This window comes from Tachypleus tridentatus, chromosome 13, assembly GCF_004210375.1.
Source record: "Tachypleus tridentatus isolate NWPU-2018 chromosome 13, ASM421037v1, whole genome shotgun sequence".
Taxonomy (NCBI): Eukaryota; Metazoa; Arthropoda; class Merostomata; order Xiphosura; family Limulidae; genus Tachypleus; species Tachypleus tridentatus.
In genome coordinates this window covers 70233782-70257370 of record NC_134837.1, presented here as the reverse complement: position 1 = coordinate 70257370, position 23589 = coordinate 70233782, and the positions used below count along the sequence as shown (strand labels likewise).

At 31.7% G+C, this 23589-nt stretch overlaps 1 protein-coding gene across 5 annotated transcripts in view; it reads right to left on the bottom strand.

The window, feature by feature from the left end:
- LOC143238446 (putative pyridoxal-dependent decarboxylase domain-containing protein 2) overlaps nucleotides 1–23589 on the bottom strand; it is an 88643-nt gene that overhangs the window by 24465 nt on the left and 40589 nt on the right. For all 5 annotated transcript variants that reach the window (XM_076478674.1, XM_076478675.1, XM_076478678.1 and 2 more), the window contains 6 exons: nucleotides 19013–19202; nucleotides 15307–15375; nucleotides 13400–13606; nucleotides 8683–8754; nucleotides 4839–4994; nucleotides 3950–4000 (listed from right to left, as the gene is read on the bottom strand). In XM_076478674.1, the coding sequence (XP_076334789.1) occupies nucleotides 3950–4000; nucleotides 4839–4994; nucleotides 8683–8754; nucleotides 13400–13606; nucleotides 15307–15375; nucleotides 19013–19202 (745 nt within the window). The remainder of the gene's footprint in view (nucleotides 1–3949; nucleotides 4001–4838; nucleotides 4995–8682; nucleotides 8755–13399; nucleotides 13607–15306; nucleotides 15376–19012; nucleotides 19203–23589) is intronic.

Genomic DNA, 23589 nt, shown 5'->3' with positions numbered 1-23589 from the left:
GTATCCCAGGCCAGTTTCTTAAGCCTTCCATGCCATGTGGCAGGCAGTATTCCACCACGGATGAGGATATCTTGGAAAATGTGTGAAGGTTTTAGGAATACATTGACCAGCTTCCTCTATAATAGTCAGTTCCTGCTGCCACACAGTTATCTATTGATAGCTTACAGATGATGGTAAGATTAAGTTCTACGAGAGCAGTGAAAGAGGACCAGTTTGCTTGATTCACCTTCCATTGGGGTACGAGAGTTGGGAGGCATCGACCATGGCCAGTCTCTCTCAAAATTATCACAAAATAATCACTGCCTCATGGATTATTGTCTACCCTCCATGAAAAGTGGGAGAATAGTTAAGGGGAGCAAATTGAGAGATAAATAGCAGTAAAGGACTGACTAGGTGCATGAAAATAAGTAGAAGAACTGCTGTTGAATAGAGAAAAATTGTGATCAGACATAGCGACCCCACCCATCAATATCAACACTTCCCCAGAGGGGATGATGTCCATTAAAGCCCCCCAGGATTAAAAAGGGAGACGGCAACTATTCAATGAGAGCATCAAGGTCTGACTGATCATAGATCTCTCCAGGCAACAGGTAGAGAAAACAAACAGTGATGGTACTACCCAAGGAAACACGGATGGCTACAGCCTCCAAGGATGTGTTGAGTGGCAAAGACAGGGTGGGCACGTGCTGATAAACCAACAGTGCCACTGCACCCCTCCATGCTCTCATCCATCACACAGCCTGTCATTTTTATAGAAAGAAAACCAGCGAAATGTGACTGTTTAAGCAGGTTTCAGAAATGTTTCCTGTAAAGAAAGACATACAGGATAGTACAAAGCAATCAGTGTTTTGATGTCATCCAGATTAAAACATAAACCTAGACAGTTCCATTGTATCAAGGTGTCTATTTTTATTTATGTGTAGGTGAAAATGGTGGAAAACACTTTTGTTTATCTCCACATCTTTTTTTTTTTTACTGTCTTTATTAGAGGAATATCTATTGACCTCCATGGATCCTGTCCTGTTGGAAAAAGGATTCCAGTGACTGAGGATGTGAACAAATGATCATTTTGCATCTTGGGGTGGAAGAAGACGTACTCAAGGAAATGCTCGTACCCAAAATTAAAGGAAGTGAATTTTGGGATTTGCTGGAATGCATGTTCGGTATAGAGATGGCTGTTGAAGTTGATCATCAACTTTTTTAACCATGGAGGTCAAAAAACGTTTCATTTGGTTTGAGAACGATTTTTTTCGAGGCATAGAGAGATACGTCTGTATTCCCACTGTAGTAGTGAAATAAAGTGCAGCAGCATACGTCCAAGATGAAGTGGTAGACAGCAACTTTCGAGCCTCAGGATAAGTAATATTTTGAATTGTTTTCAAACATTGCGTCTCTTTTTCTTCCAACCATTTAGGGCAAGAACAAAAGTAGGGCAGGTGAGAACCATTGCAACTGACAGTGGCAACTTGCCACTGCAACGAGTACATGTCAAAAAACCATTACATGACTGACGTCTTTGAGTGACCAAACCACTGACACTGAGAACATCTAAAAGGGTTTGGAATGTATGGCGGTAACCTGCAATTAAAGATAGCCTGCCTTGATAGTGGCAGGTGGACATGGTGATGCAAATGTTAGAATGAGGGCATTGGTCGGCATCATAATTCGATATTTGCGAGTGGAGATATGCCTCACTGCAGAAACTCCGTAGGTGGAAAAACCAGCGAGAATCTCTGACTTGGAGATGTTCTTCAAATCCCTCTTAACAATAACTACTCGTAATGAATTCAAAGTAGCATGGTGTGTAAACTCAATTGGTATATCCCAAATCACCTTCAAATGCAAGAGTTCACTGTTTTGAGCTGTGAATATTTCCACCAATATGTCCCCAGAGTGGAGCTTCTTTACCAATTTTAGAGAGCCAGCACATCCCTCTAGTCCCTTCTGAATGAAAAAATGAGATATTTGCCCTAAAGGTTTGTTTGAAAGAGAATGTAGGATAAGAAAAAGAGGTACAACAGGTGCTACAGATGTTGAAGATTGCTGCTCAGAACCTTCAAGATGTGGTCATTTAACTATGGACTGTTTTTTTCACTATTTTATTTAAGTTTTTATTTGGAGGAATCATAATAAAAAAAGGAATATTTCGGTACCAACTGACCCCACCCCCACCATGGAGCCCTATGAGGGAATGCACTAAAATGTCAAACAAGGACACTGCAGCAACGTCAAAGTTCCATGAGCACTATACCCAAACACCAGCATCAGACACAATGTCCACAACACCTGTGGAGAACATCTAACACTGGTACTTGGTTGACCCTAGCCCAAGTGAACCAACTGATTGACCCAAGGGGGTACCACCAAGGCTGCCCATCTATAGGAATTCAAGGCCAAAGTGGTGTGTTAGGGTTGGACTCCTCAACCACCTGGATCCTCTCCTCCCCTTCATGAATTGCCACGCATGGCAAACAAATGAGAAGATGATTAGATCCCAGAGGTAAACTGAAAGAACAGAACCTTCTCTGGGAGGTCTCGTCACCACATTCAGGAATCCATATTGAGGGGACACAGCTAGTAGCAACACCAATGTGGATAATGAGGGAAGAAAGAGTAGCTTCACCAAAGTGAATGAAATAATAGAGCTGATATAAGCAAGCCCTTATTGAACCAATTAAACACATATTCTTGAAGTTTTACAAAAATAAATCAGTACACATCAATATAAAATTATTATTGCTTTACACCAGTATTTTTAAGGTTTCAGCACTTATATACAATCATCCAGCATTCAGACTGTCACACTCACAAACTTCCATATAATGCAATCAAAAGTTGCATTACCAAGACATTAGATTTATCAGCCCAGCTCAACTTTATTGACCTGGAACAATCAGATTATCAGTTAAAGGCTACAGTGCTCTTATCAGAACATAATATTGTGTTAATTGGGTAGCTGTTATGCCTTGTTCTGTATTCTTCCTTTAGATTACCTAGTCCTAATGAGACTGGATGAAATCACTGAGAATCAAAAAAAGCCCACAGAACCTCTCCAATAATCTTCCAGTAAAGGGACAGTGATTTCACAGGCCCAGGCTCAAGAGGTGGAAGTAGTGAACAAAATGGTGAAAAAACCAATGGATACATGGGAAAATCTAGACCAAATCTATACCAAACTATCATATCCAGACCAGAAAACAATGCAAACTGGTAAGTCCTATAATGAACAGCTATTTTTTTCATTGATTCTTATTACCATATATATAGTAGTTTAGACACATAAATGTATGCTGATTTGTAGATGTAGTCAAGCAAGGAGTTGGTAGCATTCTGCCTGTGATCTGGCTTCAACAAGAAAAGTAGAAAGAACAAGCAATAAATATTTTCAGTTTTAATCAATTTAGTTTTTGTACAGTAAACATGGTAAAAACTATTGGTGTAATTATTTTTAATAAAACCTCCATTTTACATAGCTTTATGCAAATAAGTCTAGTCAGTAGACTCTTGATGATGAGAAACACACTTTAAATAAAAATGTATCTCAGAACAGCTGGTATGGGTATTCAACAGTTTTATTCATAGGGAGAGAACAACGTTTCGATCTTCCTAGGTCACTTTCAGATTAAGAAGTAAACAAAAGAATTTATTGAAAGTATTCCAAGTGGAGTTGAAAGGTACTAACAAGAGTAAAAGTAGAAAACAGTGGAAGGTAGTTACAATGTGGTAGCATGGTAACAGGAATGTATCGTATTAGTATATTAACATACCAAATTCATTGTATATTGGTATTTCCACTACACAGTAACAATGTCTCTGTTAGTCCACACTTTACTTAAATTAACTATGTTATCACTACCAGACCACTATATTATTAATGTTTGCTGAGTAAAGTCTGCATATGTATGGAAATAAGAAAACACTTATACCAATTAAACTAATTTTAACTCACTAGTATCTGCAAGCGTGGTATCTTTTCTACTTTCTCCAAGAAATATTCACTCTGAAAAAGAAATATTAATAATTTTGATACAAAAACAACAAAAGTATCACTTTTATTACTGAATGAATTAAACTAATTAAAATTAAATGAATCTAAAAACAGTTCACACAATATAAAACTTGTATATTTCTTCTACCTCCAGGTTTTCCAGAAAATCTTAGATGTAAGTAGTTTATATAATAAACTTAAAATGAAACACTTGGTGAACACAATGTCAATCTTAATTTCTTTTATTCTGCTGCATACAAAGGTTTATTAAAAAATCAGCAGGTGTTTTGATCTGAAAAATCAGTTAGCTTCTCGTTTCCTTAGTTAAAATTATTAATAAAAGGAAAATAACTAATTATTGTCAAGCCATGTAAGTACTGAATGTAAGGTCATTATTTCAAATTGATACAAGGTGTTGTAAACATCAGCCAAAACAGCCACAGAATACCATGTTTTGGCATTCACAAGTTATAATGACAGAACAACTTATTAATCTACAGGTGGACTGAACAGTAAATAATTATTAACAAGCTTTATAAAGCAGTATGATTCAGGTATTCAATAACAGCATTTATCAGTTTTCAATCGACAAAAATCCCTTTTCTTTGAGGTGTGGTTTGTTTAATAGAAAAACAAAAAAAACCATTACAAGCTGTAGCAATATGATATTGACATACTACAGACTAATAGAAGCTGCTACTTTCTTATGTCTGTCAAAGATATAGCATCTTCAATACAAAACACAACCACAACATTACTCCAACACAAAGTAAAGTGTGCATTAGCTATGGCTAAAACATTTAAGTCATTTCAGTAAATGTTCCACGCATCATTTGAATACTAAGCTCACCAGAGTGAAGCAGTGTTGTATTCTCTGTACGATACCCTCATGGCCAAGGCCTTGAAGAGTCACCCATAGTGGGAGACAGCTAAGTCTTCCATGAAGATTGAAGGCGCTAAGGCCGGCTGCATGCACCGACGTGGGTTCTCCTGCTTTGTACAAGGTCTTATACAGTTAAGACATGAACTACTAATACCAACTTTTGTTATAAATTATACACTTAAAACATGAATTACTACTACCAACTTTTGTTATAAATGATACAGTTAAGACATGAACTACTACTACCAACTTTTGTTGTAAATTATACAGTTAAGACATGAACTACTACTACCAACTTTTTTTATAAATCATAATATTAAGACATGAACTACTACAACCAACTTTTGTTGTAAATTATACTATTAAAACTTGAACTACTACTACCAACGTTTGTTATAAATTATACAGTTAAGACATGAACTACTACTACCAACTTTTGTTGTAAATTATACTATTAAGACTTAAACTACTACTATCAATGTTTGTTATAAATTATACAGTTAAGACATGAACTACTACTACCAGCTTTTGTTATAAACTACACAGTTAAGACATGAACTACTACTACTAACTTTTGTTGTAAATTATACAGCTAATACATGAATTACTACTACCAACTTTTGTTATAAATCATAATATTAAGACATGAACTACTACAACCAACTTTTGTTATAAATTATACAGTTAAGACATGAACTACTACTACCAACTTTTGCTATAAATGATACAGTTAAGACATGAACTACTACTACCAACTTTTGTTATAAATTATACAGTTAAGACATGAACTACTACTACCAACTTTTGTTATAAATTGTACAGTTAAGACATGAACTACTACTACCAACTTTTGTTATAAATTGTACACTTAAGACATGAACTACTACTACCAACTTTTGTTGTAAATTATACTATTAAAACTTGAACTACTACTACCAACGTTTGTTATAAATTATACAGTTAAGACATGAACTACTACTACCAACTTTTGTTATAAATTATAAAGTTAAGACATGAACTACTACTACCAACTTTTGTTACAAATGATACAGTTAAGACATGAACTACTACTACCAACTTTTGTTATAAATGATACAGTTAAGACATGAACTACTACTACCAACTTTTGTTATAAATGATACAGTTAAGACATGAACTACTACTACCAACTTTTGTTATAAATTATACAGTTAAGACATGAACTACTACTACCAACTTTTGTTGTAAATTATACTATTAAGACTTAAACTACTACTATCAATGTTTGTTATAAATTATACAGTTAAGACATGAACTACTACTACCAACTTTTGTTATAAACTACACAGTTAAGACATGAACTACTACTACTAACTTTTATTATAAACCACACAGTTAAGACATGAACTACTACTACTAACTTTTGTTATACATTATACAGTTAAGACATGAACTACTACTACCAACTTTTGTTATAAATTATACAGTTAAGACATGAACTACTACTACTAACTTTTGTTATAAATTATACAGTACATGAACTTAAGACATGAACTACTACTACTACTATCAACTTTTGTTGTAAATTATACTATTAAAACTTGAACTACTACTACCAACGTTTGTTATAAATTATACAGTTAAGACATGAACTACTACTACCAACTTTTGTTATAAATGATACAGTTAAGACATGAACTACTACTACCAACTTTTGTTATAAATGATACAGTTAAGACATGAACTACTACTACCAACTTTTGTTATAAATTATACAGTTAAGACATGAACTACTACTACCAACTTTTATTATAAAATATACAGTTAAGACATGAACTACTACTACCAACTTTTGTTATAAACTACAGTTAAGACATGAACTACTACTACCAACTTTTGTTGTAAATTATACTATTAAAACTTGAACTACTACTACCAACGTTTGTTATAAATTATACAGTTAAGACATGAACTACTACTACCAACTTTTGTTGTAAATTATACTATTAAGACTTAAACTACTACTATCAATGTTTGTTATAAATTATACAGTTAAGACATGAACTACTACTACCAACTTTTGTTATAAACTACACAGTTAAGACATGAACTACTACTACTAACTTTTGTTATAAACCACACAGTTAAGACATGAACTACTACTACTAACTTTTGTTATACATTATACAGTTAAGACATGAACTACTACTACCAACTTTTGTTGTAAATTATACAGTTAAGACATGACCACTACAACCAACTTTTCTTATAAATTATACAGTTAAGACATGAACTACTACTATCAACTTTTCTTATAAATTATACAGTTAAGACATGAACTACTACTACCAACGTTTGTTATAAATTATACTATTAAAACATGAACTACTACTACCAACTTTTGTTTTAAATTATACAGTTAAGACATGAACTACTACTACCAACGTTTGTTATAAATTATACTATTAAAACATGAACTACTACCACCAACTTGTGTTTTAAGTTATACAGTTAAGACATGAACTACTACTACCAACGTTTGTTATAAATTATACTATTAAAACATGAACTACTACCACCAACTTGTGTTTTAAATTATACAGTTAAGACATGAACTACTACTACCAACTTTTGTTATAAATTATACTATTAAAACATGAACTACTACCACCAACTTGTGTTTTAAATTATACAGTTAAGACATGAACTACTACTACCAACGTTTGTTATAAATTATACTATTAAAACATGAACTACTACCACCAACTTGTGTTTTAAATTATACAGTTAAGACATGAACTACTACTACCAACGTTTGTTATAAATTATACTATTAAAACATGAACTACTACCACCAACTTGTGTTTTAAATTATACAGTTAAGACATGAACTACTACTACCAACTTTTGTTATAAATTATACTATTAAAACATGAACTACTACCACCAACTTGTGTTTTAAATTATACAGTTAAGACATGAACTACTACTACCAACGTTTGTTATAAATTATACTATTAAAACATGAACTACTACCACCAACTTGTGTTTTAAATTATACAGTTAAGACATGAGCTACTACTACCAACTTTTGTGACAAGTTACACAATTAAATTTTAAATTTTGATAGTGTTATATATGAAATAGTGTATTAACTGAAGAAACAGAATGTTAAATGTATTGCACAGTGTACTGCATTATGTATAGCAGTTTAATGTGCAAGAAAGTGTGTGTAGTTTTATAGCTAAGTCACATTATCTGCTAAGTCCTTCAAGGGGAATCATACGCCAGATTTTAGAGTTTTAAGTTGACAGGCCCATCACTAAGAAGGTTTGCTTTTATTAACTTATGAAACTGACTGTTAAATATGTTATACAGTATATTGTATTAGTAATTCTATTTCCATACATTAGAATGCTTATTTCTGTTAGAAGAAAATCTGAGCTGGTAGCAAAGTGTTAAACTGAATGGTGAATAGTCTTGTATACAACTATCACACAAAACCATTGCTTCATTATTGAATTCAATGGCCATGGTTAACATGGTAAAAAATATGCCTTCTTCCCCATTTTCAGAAGTGTTTTGTCGTCTATGATTTAAGAAAGAGGCTATTAAATGTACTGCACAATGTACTGTGTTACATATGATATTTTAATAAGTGAGAAAGTATGTTTTAGTTGGCTAAAAAAACAGCACATCAAGTGTATGAAACAGTTTACATCTTGTTTGTAGTACTTGATTTAAAACACAATTTCAAAACAGTAAATGAACATGAACACGTGGTTCAATAATAAAATATGTGCAGTTTAAAAATAACTAAGCTCAAGGATACAATACAGGAAAGGGAAGGAACACCTAACCAAGTGCCTAGGGTTAAGGTAACACTGTCTCCTATTCTTGCTGGCTGCAAATGAAAAAATAAAATAAAATTACTGAAAACAACTACAGATAACAACATACAAACAAACAATCTCCCCATAACTTAATGAAAATAGTTGGTATTTCAAAAAGTGATTAACTCGAAAACTGTTTTCTAATATGAACTGTTAAGTCAACAGTAATTTGTTCTGTTATGAATTGTTAAAGTAACAGTAATTTGTTCTATTATAAATTGTTAAATTAAGAGTAATTTGTTCTATTATCAATTGTTAAATTAGCAGTAATTATTTTATTATTCATTATTAAATTAACAGTAATTTGTTTTAATATCATGTTAAACTAACAGTAATTTAATCTGTTGTCAATAATTAAATTAACAGTAATTTGCTTTATTATCATGTTAAACTAACAGCAATTTGATCAATTATCAATTGTTAAATTAGCAGTAATTTGTTTTATTATCAATTGTTGAATTAGCAGAAAATATTTTATTATAAATTGTTAAATTAACAGTAATTTGTCCTATTATAAACTGTTAAACTAACAGTAATTTGTTTTATTATAATTATTAACCTAACAGTAATTTGTTCTATTATCAACTGTTAAATTAACAGTAATTTGCTTTATTATCAATTGTTAAATTAACAGTAATTTATTTTGTTATCTATTGTTAAACTAACAGTAATTTGTTGTATAATTGATTGTTAAGTTAACAGTAAAGGTAATTTTTCTATGTGATAATTTCATGTTAAAACAGGGACAAAGACAAGAGGAAGCCACTCAACACCCACGATCCCTAAAACAATTATTGTGGTCAGTGACATCACTAAACAATTTCTCATAAGCTAATTTCAGTTCAGTAGAAAGGGATGACCTTTGTGGTTTCTTCATTAAATATACACCTTAATTTCAGATTTTGATTTTTAATTTCACACCAACAAACCTCTACAACTTAAGGTTACAATTGTTAAAGCTTAAAAATCAACCATAAACTAGTTCACTAAAACTACACCTACAAACACCTAAACTGAAAATGTGTGTGAAAGAATGTTAAGAAACCAAAATCAAACTTTATTATGAAACATAAACACAAGTCATCATAAAAAACACCTTAACACAACTGTCATAAAGTTGAATTACAGTTTTCATATGTAAAACAGAACACTGTGACTTGCAAATAACAAAATAAAACTCATTCTATCCTACTACTTAATCTACAAGTGACCATTGAGGCAATAATGTGTCAGATTCAGTTAATTAGTCTTAAGCTACAAACATTTATTGTGGTAAACTTCATGCTTAATAGTACATTCTCAGTAACCACAACTAAATCATACTGTTTGTGTGGAAGTCTTGGCCCAATTAATAGTGTATTCTTAATAACAGTTACTGCCCCATGTTCATTCTGTAGAAATGTAGCATCATTCTCAATTATCACTACTTTATGATGTTGTTCTTGTCAATGTCTTGGGTAATTTTCACCTGTTATAGTGTATTCTTAATAACAGTTACTGCCACATGTTTGATTTTTCTTTGTTCTTTCTCAGAAGCACAGAAATGAGCAAACTTTTTCAAAAAACATTCTAGAGGATATCTGTTCTCAAAAAATGACCCCTCATATTTTATTGTTTACATTAAAAGTTAATTGTATTGAATACTTTGCACTGAATTTTATTTTTCTCTACATATTAATAAGTTAACATTTTTGTCATTTTCTTTTCATAACTTGACAAACAAAATAAAACTTATGATTCTTCACAACAGCAACAACAAAAAACTACTATTCATTGAGGTTAATCTTAATTTACTAATAAAATATCTCATTCTATTTGGTATTAAAGTCAACACACAGTTCAGGCCAAAGCAAAACAATCCGATATTTTCAGGTAAAAACTAATTTCATTGAGATATTCATTGAGGTTAATCTTAATTTACTAATAAAATATCTCATTCTATTTGGTATTAAAGTCAACACACAGTTCAGGCCAAAGCAAAACAATCCGATATTTTCAGGTAAAAACTAATTTCCTGACAAATATCACATAGACAGACCCACTAATACCTACAAGTTCACTCAGAAAGTAAAGATATCAATTTGAAACTGACAACTGTCCAAACTAAAATGAAATATAATAATATACTTGTGTACACAGAAAGTCAGTTTCTTCTATTAGTGAGTACTTTATTCAACAACTTTGTTTCTCTCAAGATAAAACTTTATTAAACTAAATGTGGCGACATCAACATACATCTACATTCAGCAATTTCCTATTAAAATTTTAAATCAAAATTGTGTGTTTGAATTATGAGATAAGCTACATTACTTTGTCCAGCCAACATAATCACTTTAAAATCTTTTAGGCACTGGTCAGCTGTTACACCTAACTGCAAGGAATACACTGCTGGACAAAATCTTAAGGCCAATGAACTTGAAGAAAAAATATGCATTTTGTGTTGTTAGACTCAACCACTTATTTGAGTAGAGCTTCAAATGATGAAAATAAGAAAAGGGAAAATAAAAATAAAAACCTTTTTAGCATTTAATCGGGAAAATGTGAACACTATGAAGTTAGCCTAAATACTAGCTGGTCAAAACTTTAAGACCATACTGAAATAAAGTATTAATCGGTAAACACATAATGAAATTTAGGCATTTGTGTTCAAGCATGAGCGTTGTCAACATCTCCCACTGACATCTCCTGTGTTACATTGGATAAAAATATGGCAAAGGCTAAAAGTTGACAGAGTTTCAACATGGCAGAATTATCGAGCTGCAAAAGCAAGAATCTCTCAATGTGCCATCGCTGGTAAGATTGGGTGTAGTAAAACTGTTGTTGCAAATTTCTTAAAAGACCTTGAGGGATACGGAACGAGAATTTCAAGTGGTCAGTCCCAAGAAAATTTCGCCGGTGTTAAGCAGGAGGATTCGACGGGTTGTCTAGTAAGACACTAGCCGATGGTTGAACCAGATTAAGTCCCTTACAGATACAGAATGCAGCTCAAGAATAATAAGACGGCATCTACGAGAGAAAGACTTTAAAATCGTAAACGTCTTCAAAGGCCACGCCTCCTTGCACACCACGAAACAGCTTGGTTAAACTTTGCTGAGAAGCACCAAACATGGGATGTAGAAAAGTGGAAGAAGGTTTTGTTCTCTGATGAGAACAAGTTTAACCTGGATGGTCCAGATGGCTTCCCACATTACTAGCAGGATAAAAATATCCCACTGAAGACATTTTCTACATGATACAGTGGAGGAGGTTCCATCATGATCTGGGGTGCTTTCTCCTTCCATGGAACAATGGAGCTTCAGGTTATACAGGAGCATCAAACAACAGCTGGCTACACTGGCATGTTGGAGAGAGCATATTTATTGACTGAAGACCCTCGCTTGTGTGGAAATGGCTGGATCTTTCAGCAGGACAACACTGCAATCCACAATGCCTGCAGGACAAAGGACTTTTTCATGGTGAATAACATGATTCTTTTGGACCATCCAGTGTGTCCCGAACTGAACCCCACGAAGATCATACACTGTTTGGAATTGACGTCCATTTCTATAGACTTCCTTTGCCATCCACCCCAAACATTTTCGATGTTTAGGACTTCTTTTTGGTATGGTGTTAAACGTTTTACCAGCTAGTATTTAGACTAATTTCATAATGTTCACATTTTCTGTATTAAATGCTAAAAAGGTTTTTTTGTTTTTATTTCCCTTTTCTTATTTTGATCTTACGAAGCTCTACTCAAATAAGTGGTTGAGTCTCACAACGCAAAATTCATATTTTTTCTTTATGTTCATTGGCCTTAAGATTTTGGCCAGCAGTGTATTAAAGAGCTAATTGTTTTATCCTGGATATTACACATTACTGTAATATCCCTCTTGGGCAGAATAGATATTATCTACTGTATAACACAATGAAATCTTGATGGTTTTCTAGACCACACGATTAAGCTGAAACTGCATAAAAATCAAGTAAGCAAAATATCTGAAAAATTCCAATATCACTAAAGCAGGTAGGAAACATTTAATATGCCTGCATATCACATCAGTAGTTTTCATGGCTCTATTAATTTGAAACATTAAAACTGGTGACCATTGGTTCTGATACAAGATTAACAACAGGTGAAAATTACTCAACCTGTAATGAAGACTCTAAATGAACATCTAATCTTTGAAGAAACTTCAAAAGTCTAGGAATTTAATTTACCAAGAACCCTCTTTATCTGATATACAGTTCAACAACTAGTGTTGTACCATTGCAGAAGAACCCCATATTCCAGCTAGTAAACTGATGTATGCTAAGGAAATAAGACAATTCCATTAGAACATTATCTTGAATTACTTCTTCCCAAAGTATAAAAACATAGTTTATAAATTTTACAAAAAACATATACACACACAGAGGAGACAAGTTGTTTTTTAATATGATACTTACTTTTAAGACCACACGATAATTAAAATTTTCAAACCAATCTTATGAAAGTCCACATTAGATCCATTGAGCAATGGATTAATTGAAAAAAACTCTTCCAAACAAATATTAACTTCCATAACAACCAAGTGACTCATTACTCTTTATTAACCATTATTCATAAATGTATAAATATTAAAAATTAATACATATTTATTTTTATGAGCAGAAAATTACTCTCCACTAAACACCTACCAGATTGGGTACAGAAACGAGGCACAGACCAGCAAGACCATGGCCATCGACATGCAACCACATATCATGCATTTTACACAATTCCTGAAGCCTCTGCAAGTTGTCTACATGACCAACTACGGGGGTCCCAACATGGCCCACAATAAGTAGGGGTGTACGTTGAGTTGCAATGTCTTGCTGAATGAGTTTCTCCAATGCTGCTATGTCCTAGAAACAAATATTGTCTGTATATCTTTGTAAGCATTCTAGCACTAAAATGTCATCACAATACTGTAAAAAGAGAATAGAAGTCATTGGAAACATTAAGTTAGAGGATCAAATATTTATCTTAATTTATTCAACTTATCACTGATTTTAAATAAATTTTTAGATTCTCACATCAATTCTCTAATAAACCAAAGCCTATTATTCCTGAAAAGACAGTATAGTATATTTACATTTCAAACATTAAGGTTATAAAGGTTTTCCTGATCTGTCAATTTGTCAGGTTATGGTTACATACACTACAGAATGAAAAACTAAAAAGCTTGAAACAAGCTTTCTAAAAAGTAAATAGTTTTAATGTAAAAAACAATTTAATTACATTCAGAATTTTTATGACTTCTTAGCTCTTATATTTTATGAACTCTCATTATTAAGCACTGCTTTTACAAATGTTAACACAAATAGATGCTTTATTTTTCCATAAGCTTCTGTTTGCTTTTTATTAGCCTAAAATCTTAAAAAATATCCAACAGTTTTTTAATAAAATAATAGTTTTTCTCATATTTCACTTCAATAACACAACACAAAACATATAGAAATCTGTAAAGATCACTAGCACATACAATGTAGAAAACTATAACAAAATATGAAATAAGCAAAATTATGATTCACTTATTAATGATCAGTTTATAAGTCAAATAAACTTTTACTTTCTTGTAGTTGCATCTGTGTATTGACACAGTTACTTTACAACCAATAAAAAAAAACAGCAAATAGTGCTCAGTCCATAATAGTTTACCATGAATGATTACTGTAGAGTTCTACAAGCCTCTATGCTTTCAATGCTTAAGTTTTTTTACTTGAATTTTTGTCATAGAGAAATATTTCTGCAGCTTTCAAAAAGATATAACATATATATTCAATATCAGTAACAACAACAACAAAAAATCTACATATGCTATAATTCCTAGGTCTCTACCTGGGGACTATTTATAAAAACACTATGTTCACCTGTTAAGTGTAGCTTTACCAGAATGCTTCTGCAGAACTTGCAGAAGTAAAATAATCTGTTATAAATAACTGGTTAGTACTGAACATTATTTTGATGCTGAGAACATTCCCTTTTCATTGGTTTATTGCTGGAAGATATATACATCATCAAACCTGAGATGCATACTCATTTACAATGACTTTCTGTGAGAAATTAACCCAACAAAATTACAGTTCTATTTAAGCTGCCTCTAGAAGGTTGAGATGTGTTATTTCATTTGTAATTCTACATACTTTATTGGAATACATAAATACAGGTTATCATTACAGTAAATATAAAATATGAAGTATACTATTTGAACAGGAAAAACAAAACTTTGTACATTTTTCAACTTTCAGTTATAAAATTATACATAAATTATAAAACACTGCTTATCATTTTTGCAATCTTACTAGTTTAAAGTTATTGAAATAGATCAGAATTATATTTTTAATACATTTTCAATATTGAGGTATAAATTTGCACCCAGAGTTAAGCAAAGTTCGTATGGACCCCAAAAGGTTTTCATAAAATATATTATCTAATACAAACTTTAAGTTGAGAACATTATGTAAAAAAAAATTCTCAAAATTGCTGTAAAGAGAAAAAGAACAAGGCTAGCAAGTTACCACAACTGTATTGATATCAAGATCGAACTTAGAAATGCACCTACCATTTTGAACTGGGATCCAAACATTGTGTTGCACGGAACAGTCACAAGACAAGTGAGTGGCAGTCCTAACTATTGAATAAGGAAAACATTAATGCTCAGTAGCCTACACAGTTTACTCATATAATTTATGATGCTATAAAACTATATATATCTCGATCATTTAACCTAGATTAATCAACACTAAACTGGTATCCATTTCACTCTTGAGGGTTTCAGTGTATATACTGAACCACAAAGGTAGACTGTTTAGTTCAATTTTTATGTCAGGTATCAAAATTCCAGAAAAATTCAGTTTCTACAAAGAAACCGTTAGTTACTTTATTATTCTTTAAATGTTAAAAATACTTGGAAAATACAAAAATAGACCAATTATACAAAAAAAGGATGAAATCCATTATACAAAAATTGTAAGGCATCAAATTTAACAAAACATTTAAAAAAAGGAAAAAAAAACAAAAATTAACCACACAAAATAACTAACAGCATAAGACAAACTTATCAATATATCAAAATACAAACACAAAAGAAAAATAATTATTCAATTAAACCACCAATATTTTATAACAATGTAATTAATAATTAATTAACATCTCTTAGGAGCTAAGGGATGTCTTTTTCAACAAAAATGATACCCACTGGCTCACAAGATGCCTGTTAACTCTCTCAACAGGATCAGTCAACATGACCAACTACAAGAACTCTTTATTCTTCTTTTAAGGTCTTTATAGATTTAATACTTCTAACTTTCAATATAGTGTGTACATCTTCACAAAATTTGGCAGTATTTCAGTTAATATTATAAGAAATAAGAAAATAAAATAAATGTTTGTCCATGAAAATACTAGGGGTTTGTTTTGACTAGTCTGTGTGTAAAGTAATTTTCATCCTAAGATTAAAATTACTTTCCTTCATCTCAAAAATCTCAAATTCCTTTGTGCAATCCCTAATACCTCCTAAATATATTTAAAATGTTTTTATTTCAGTAAAACTTTATATTTCATCTGTTATTTTCTCTACCCTATCTCAAGATGGCTTTGGTCAACTCAACCGATTCCATAACCACAAAAAAATCTAAATTATTCATTTATTCTTTATAGAATGACTTCATATTCTAACAAGAAACTACATTCATTTATCTTAAGTATCTTTAACCTTGTAATAGTATACATCTACAGTCATGTGAAAAAGTTAGGACACCCTATGAAGCCTGTGTATTTTTGTAACATTTTTGGATATATAGATATTTAATCTCAATTTCAACAACACTGAGATATTATAGGAGTATAACTAAACAATTAAAACTGAAGAAAATACTTTTCAAGATCTTCTGTAAATGTAATTCTACAAAAATGCATATTCTAACTGAAGAAAAAGTTAGGATACCCTAACCCCTAATAGCTAGTGTTACCCCCTTTGGCTGAAATAACTGCAGTCAGAAGCTTCTTGTAGCCATTTGCCAGTCTCTGACATCAGTCTGAAGAAAGTTTGCCCCACTCCTCAATGCAGAATTCTTTCAGCTGTGAGATATTTGAGGGGTTTCTTGCATGTATAGCAGGGCCCAGCTCCGCTTCAGTTTTAATTGTTGTGCAGCTAGTCTCACATGATCCTCAAGCACCCTCTGATACTCAGTAGAATTCATGGTGGATTCTATGATTGTGAGCTGTCCAGGTCCTACTGCAACAAAGCAGCCCCAAACCATGACACTTTCACCTCCATGCTTCACACTTGGTATGAAGTTCTTTTCCTGGAATGCTGTATTTGGTTTATACCAAACATGTCCTCTGTTCTGGTGTCCAAATAATTCAATTTTGGACTCATCTGTCCAAAGAACATTATTCCAGAAGTCCTGGTCTTTGTCCACATTCTCTCTGGCAAACTTCAGTCTGGCCTTGATGTTTCTCTTAGAGAGCAAAGGTTTCCTCCTTGCACACCTCCCATGCAAGTTAAACTTGTGCAGTCTCTTTCTGATTGTAGAGGTATGCACTTTCACAGCAACAGTAGCCAGAGCCTGCTGTAGGTCCCATGATGACATGTTAGGGTGTTTGGAGACCTCTTTTAGCATCTTGCAGTCTGCTCTCGGGGTGAACTTGCTTGGACAACCAGACCTGGGCATGTTGGCAGTTGTTTTGAAAGCCCTCCACTTGTTGACTATTTTCTGGATAGTGGAATGGCTGATTTCAATATCTTTTGGGATCATTCTAACTCCCTTACAAGACTCATAAGCTACTACAGTTTTCTTTCTGAAGGCCTCAGACAGCTCTTTTGCTCTCACCATGGTGCTCACTCTCACTTTAACAGTCAGGAGCACACCTAACTAAATGTCTGAGGTTTAAATAGGGCAAGCTTCTTTCAAAATGCTGAGTAATGATCTTCTAATCATGTGCACCTGGTGTGATACACCTGTGTGTGAGTTGAGCCATTTTACATTAGAATATGCATTTTTGTAGAATTACATTTACAGAAGATCTTGAAAAGTCTTTTCTTCAGTTTTAATGTTTAGTTATATTCCTATAATCTCTCAGTATTGTTAAAATTGAGATTAAATATCTATATATCCAAAAATGTTACAAAAATACACAGGCTTTCATAGGGTGTCCTAACTTTTTCACATGACTGTATTTATAATTAAATTTGTTTTATTACCCTTTGAACATGTATAACAACAACGTGTGCCATTATAAGTTGTAAATCATTTGGAGCACATGCAGTTCATGTACATTCTTTTTATTACTGTTATTTATTCTACCTAATCTAATCTTAACTAACCTAAACAGATCCCTATATTTACATTTAATTACTTTTATAACAATAAATACAGTGCTGATTAACATCAAAAACAATCTTTTTTATTGCTGTTCAATGTCAAGGACACTTAAGCAAATTTTTTTTGTATAATAATGACAGTAATGCACTAAATAATTTTTATTTAATTAAATAATAAACTGAAGAGCATAAGCTAATAACATTCAAAACACAATTTTTCTGGCTCTAACTATGCAACAAAAGCTTTTACAAATTATTCCAAATTAGTCATTGTTATTCAGTGGGAACCAAAGTTCTATTATTAGTAAAACTGATGCTTATCTGTTCAGAACACAATGTTACAGAATACATCATTTCATGGATGAAAACCTCAACTTTCTTGTGGTTATAAAAGTTACATAATTAAACATAAGAGAGAATTATTAACATATCCTTAAAAAGAGGATGTGAAAGGTGGGTGTATCATTTTTATTAAGCCTATCAAATAGTGATTGTGATCCTTAAATAAATTTTACTATACAGTTTTTAATGTAGAGGGAAATACAATTATTATAGTAAAGAATGGACTGAACAGGAGATGTTTGTTTTATTTTCTAATGCAGTTCTTAATAAAAACACAAACTACAGTGACTTAGACTTTTTTTAGACTAAGCTACGTGACTAAAAATGTTCCTAACTTGACTAATAAAATCGTTGTCACTAGGTAATCATACATTTAACAGTATTAGCTCAGATTCTTTTGGTAACTCAAGCCATGATTCCAAAACTTTCACATATTGTCTTCAAATAGTATTTAAGACACAGACTTAGTTTATAACTAAAATTACTCTCCATTAACAATATTAATATTTTACATGTTAAAAAACTACAAGATGATGTTGTATTATCCAGTTATTGAACAGAATGTTGAGGCCTAATTTGATAAAAAGTTACTAGTTCATACCTGAGAACACAAGTAGTGCCCAAGACCCATTCTTGCTGCAGCACTGATGTAAATGACAGGAGGCCGAGTGTAAAGAGCTTCATAACCTTCAGCTGCAAATTTAGAATACTTCATGTAGAGCACCATTCGACAAACCTTCAACAAACCTTCTCTTCCATCATCATGAAAGTATGCAGAGAACTCAAACAATCTAAATATCATACAGAAAGACAGTTCAGGTCAAATCTATTGGTTAAGAAGGTCAAGGGTTAAACTATTAGAAAGCTACAGACAAAATATTGGTCCTGCTACCCATCAGAAATAGCAGTTGATAAAATCCACCCCTATTTTAAAATATACTGCAATGATAAGTAAAAGAAGAGATTAACAACTATTTTCATGTTTGTACACCAATGTTTTCCTCTATGTCTTTCAATTAGAGAATTAATATTACCAAAAGATGTACAAATACACTTCAGTATGAGTACTACATTAACATAACTTTACAATGTGGTACTTTAGTTACTTTTATTGTGAGGTGGTGATGACAGAATTTAAATTTTTTTAAAAATTAATACATAATAATAATAAAACATACAAATAAGTAAAATAAGTTTATTGTCACATTACTTCAAAAGAGGTACAATCATTTACAGACCCGACCTTTATCACTATTTTATGATTACAGAATTACGAAAAATAAATAAAAATCAATTACTTCAAATAAAAATTCTTATTACAACAAAAACTGGTTATGTTGCCACAAGCAAACTCAATATCAAAGTGACTTCAAGAAATTTATCAAGTAACTTACTCTCATACACATTTATTTTCTTATGCCTGAAACTAAACTAGACTATATTATTTACAGGTGTAAAGATGATATCAATTTCATGATAATAATGTTGGTCCCACTTCCACAGTCACCTCAAAGACCTAGGATACATTTTATAATCCCACACAGTAATTTGTACCCTAGGATCCTTTTTTAAAAATGTGCAGTGTATTTTTTTTTTTAATTTTATGTTAATGTGTTTTGGTTTAAGGCTTGAAAATTTCATGGTTATAATATAATTAATGAGAGGTTGAAATTTGCTGTTTTTAATGCAGTTCTTCCTCATGATTTTGTTTATTCATTTGAACTTCATTTAGATATAATTATTTAATTTCACTAAAAATATATATATATTTTCTGTATAATTATTAATACTATTATTATTACCTGCCTTATACTCTATGTAAGTCTATACAGAATTATTAGTAATGGCAATAATGCATATGTTCTATAATTAATGACAAAACCTATATATAGGTGTTAGCAATATTATTCAAAACTTGAAAGCTAGTTATCTAAATTATATAACATTTCATGTTTAGTAGTATTGTTACAGCAGAAGAGGTACTTTCTGTGTAATCAAAATACTAGATTTAAGTCTAGGTTTAGAAGAATTCATAACGCATCCATAAGAAGTCTTCAAATTCATATCTGAGCTCAAGAACAGCGACATCCAAGCCTAGCTATAGGCTAATTAAGTTTTGTCTCATGACAATAAACATTAATTGAACAACAAAAATAGTTGAGCATTTGTTCTCATTGTTGATGTACTTCAATATAAAAAAACTACCAAATGGGCACTAACAATGTTTTTCTTGGGAGAGAGGGTAACAATGTTTTTCTTGGGAGAGAGGGTAATCTTTCTTCAAATTATCCTAAATCTCTTGTGACACTTTAATAACTTTATGAGTGTGTTTAGGTGACATATAAAAAAAATTACTACTTAACCTGAAAAAAACTGTTTTTTACATTTTAATCACTTTTTTTTAAATATATAATGAGAAATTTTTCATGTCTGGGTCCAGGCCTTTTACATTCAATGCCAAAGCACAGTACCCTTACTTTTTCTCACAAAGTTAGTATTTTAAATAAAATTCATATTGTTTTCAAACACAGATATCAAGCAGTAGAATAGAACATCCCCAAAACACTATAATTTAATTAGCTTTCTAACTAAGCTATTAATATATATAAAAAGATGTCATTATATGCTCAGAGTGGAACAAACAGACATAGAATCTAAGGTCAACTGTCTGTGTAAGTCTATCAAACAATGAGAGTAATAAGACTTTCAGAGACAAAAAAAGCTCTTTAGTTTTATTTTATATTTCTAAAATGAGATCACTAGTACTTAACAACAGTTTTTAATAACTAAAGTCATTTCCAGCAGTATCTATGATCTTCAACTGCTTAATGAATGTTATACACTTCCATGTCTTAGTACAAACTGTGCTCAACACATGCAACTTGCAATAGCCATACTGAAAAAGTTCATCAAAAATGAATGATAATAATAACACTAAAAGTTTTACTTTGCAAAACCTCACTAAAACAGACTGTACAGAAGATCAAAAGATCCCTAAAACATTTTATATTGCAAAACCTCACCAAAATAAATTTTGGATAGTTTTACAGGCCCCTAAAACTTTTACTTTTTAAAACCTCATCAAAACTGAATGTACAGTAGATCAAAAGATCCCCCAAAAGTTTTAATTTGCAAAACCTCACCAAAACAGACTATAAGGTAGATCAAAAGACCCCTAAAAAAAGTGTAATTTGCAAAACCTCACCAAAACAGACTGTAGGGTAGATGAAAAGATCCCTAAAAGTTATAATCTGTAAAAGCTTACCAGAATAAATTTTGAGTAGTTCCAAAGACAAATAAAATACTTCAAAACTCTGCCCAAATAAATTGTGGAGAAAATCAATACAACACTAAAATAGTTCACTCTGCAAAACAAAAATTAACTTGGGAAATGTGTATAAGAGAAAATCAAATAAAAATCAATAATAACTATGCTGGACCAACTAGGAACATCCACTTTGTCAGGTTAATTAAGCATAGATCATTAATAGTACATGAAATAAAAGTATCTAAGAAAACTGTAAGATGTATCAAATGCTTAAGCAACCTCTTCACTTCTAAATTTATGATGACTTACTTTACAGTTCATAGATAATTTTCCCAAAATAACTATTATTTTATTGTCTGTACACAAACTTAAAATTCCATTTTGTACAAAAAATTCATAAATTAATTTATATCTTTATTATTTCCAGTAAAACAATCAGTTGCAAAACTGGACTATCCACTAATAAATTTGTGATGTAGGTGATTTTTCATATCTACTTCTACATCCGTGGGGTTGGTCCAATGATTCGACTCCATACTGAAGAAGTAATATTGACTACGACAATTCTTGATTTACAAAGTGTACTTTCACAAAATATGGGAAGGTTTTAGTAACCAGTAAAAGTCAGGCCTGGCGTGTTAGGGCAGTCAACTCATAATCTGAAGGTTGTGGATCTGATTCACCAAACATGCTTGCCATTTTAGGTGTGGGGTATTATAATGTGATGGTCAATCCCACTATCTGTTGATAAAAGAGTAGCCCAATAGTTGGCAGTGGGTGGTGGTGACTAGCTACCTTCCCACTAGCCTTGCACTGTTAAATTAAGGATGGCTAGCACAGATAGCCCTTGTGTAACTTTGTAGAAATTCAAAAACAAAACAAAGAAACACAATAAATCAGATGTTTTTTTACATAGTTATTTCTGAAATGACAAAGTCAGTCTGACTTAGACTATGAATAAAAAGTGATATTAATGTGAAGAATAAATACACTTTTGTACACCATATAGTTTGAAAATTACATTTATAACCTCTACATCCTGTTAAATGCATATCTAAAGGTCTTTTACAGTGTTTCTGTGTACTATATTTGTTATTTTCTCTACTCTAATATAAACTGTTGCAAAATCAGCAAATTATGGAAACATGTACACAGCATTAAACACTTGATGTGAATACAAACAGAAATAAATGATATTTGTGCAATGTTATTCTGACTTTCTAAGTGTTTTTACCAACTTATAACCTTCTTAAAATACTTCAAGGAATACCTTTCTTAAAAAAATCTATTGAAGTTTCTCACTGTTTATATTTCAGTATACAAGCAGCTTTCAAATAACTAGATTACAAAGTAAAAATGAAATATGATTTATTTAACAGTACCATAAGACATTTTACTCCTAATTACTTACATATAAACTTGTTTATACTCTATGTTGGTTATTATATCCAATGTTTTCACATTTTGAGTATATACTGTACTCCTCAATTCTTCCTCAAACTTGTTATAATGTGTATGCCTTCTAGGTTTCAAATTTATCACAAAAAAGGCATGTGCAAGCACAAAGAGTTTTAGCTGTTCTGTGTCAAAAATTCAAGTAAAGAGACAAGTTGATGATCAATGCGTATTCAGTGTTACAAGATCTATGAAATGTTACAAAATTAAGGTATTCATAACATAAAAAAGCAACATCAAAACCTAACTTCTTCAGCAATGTTCTTAACATCTACTTTTCATCAGTATTTGCAAATACTTGAGATACAGTTTCAAAGACATACACCAGTAATGTTATCCAACAAAAACCAACAAAACAATCTGAGAAGTAACGAGCACCATAAGGTCGACAATACACTCAAATCACAATATATTCTTTGCTCAGAGCAGCAACTTAAACTAAGACTGGTTGCATC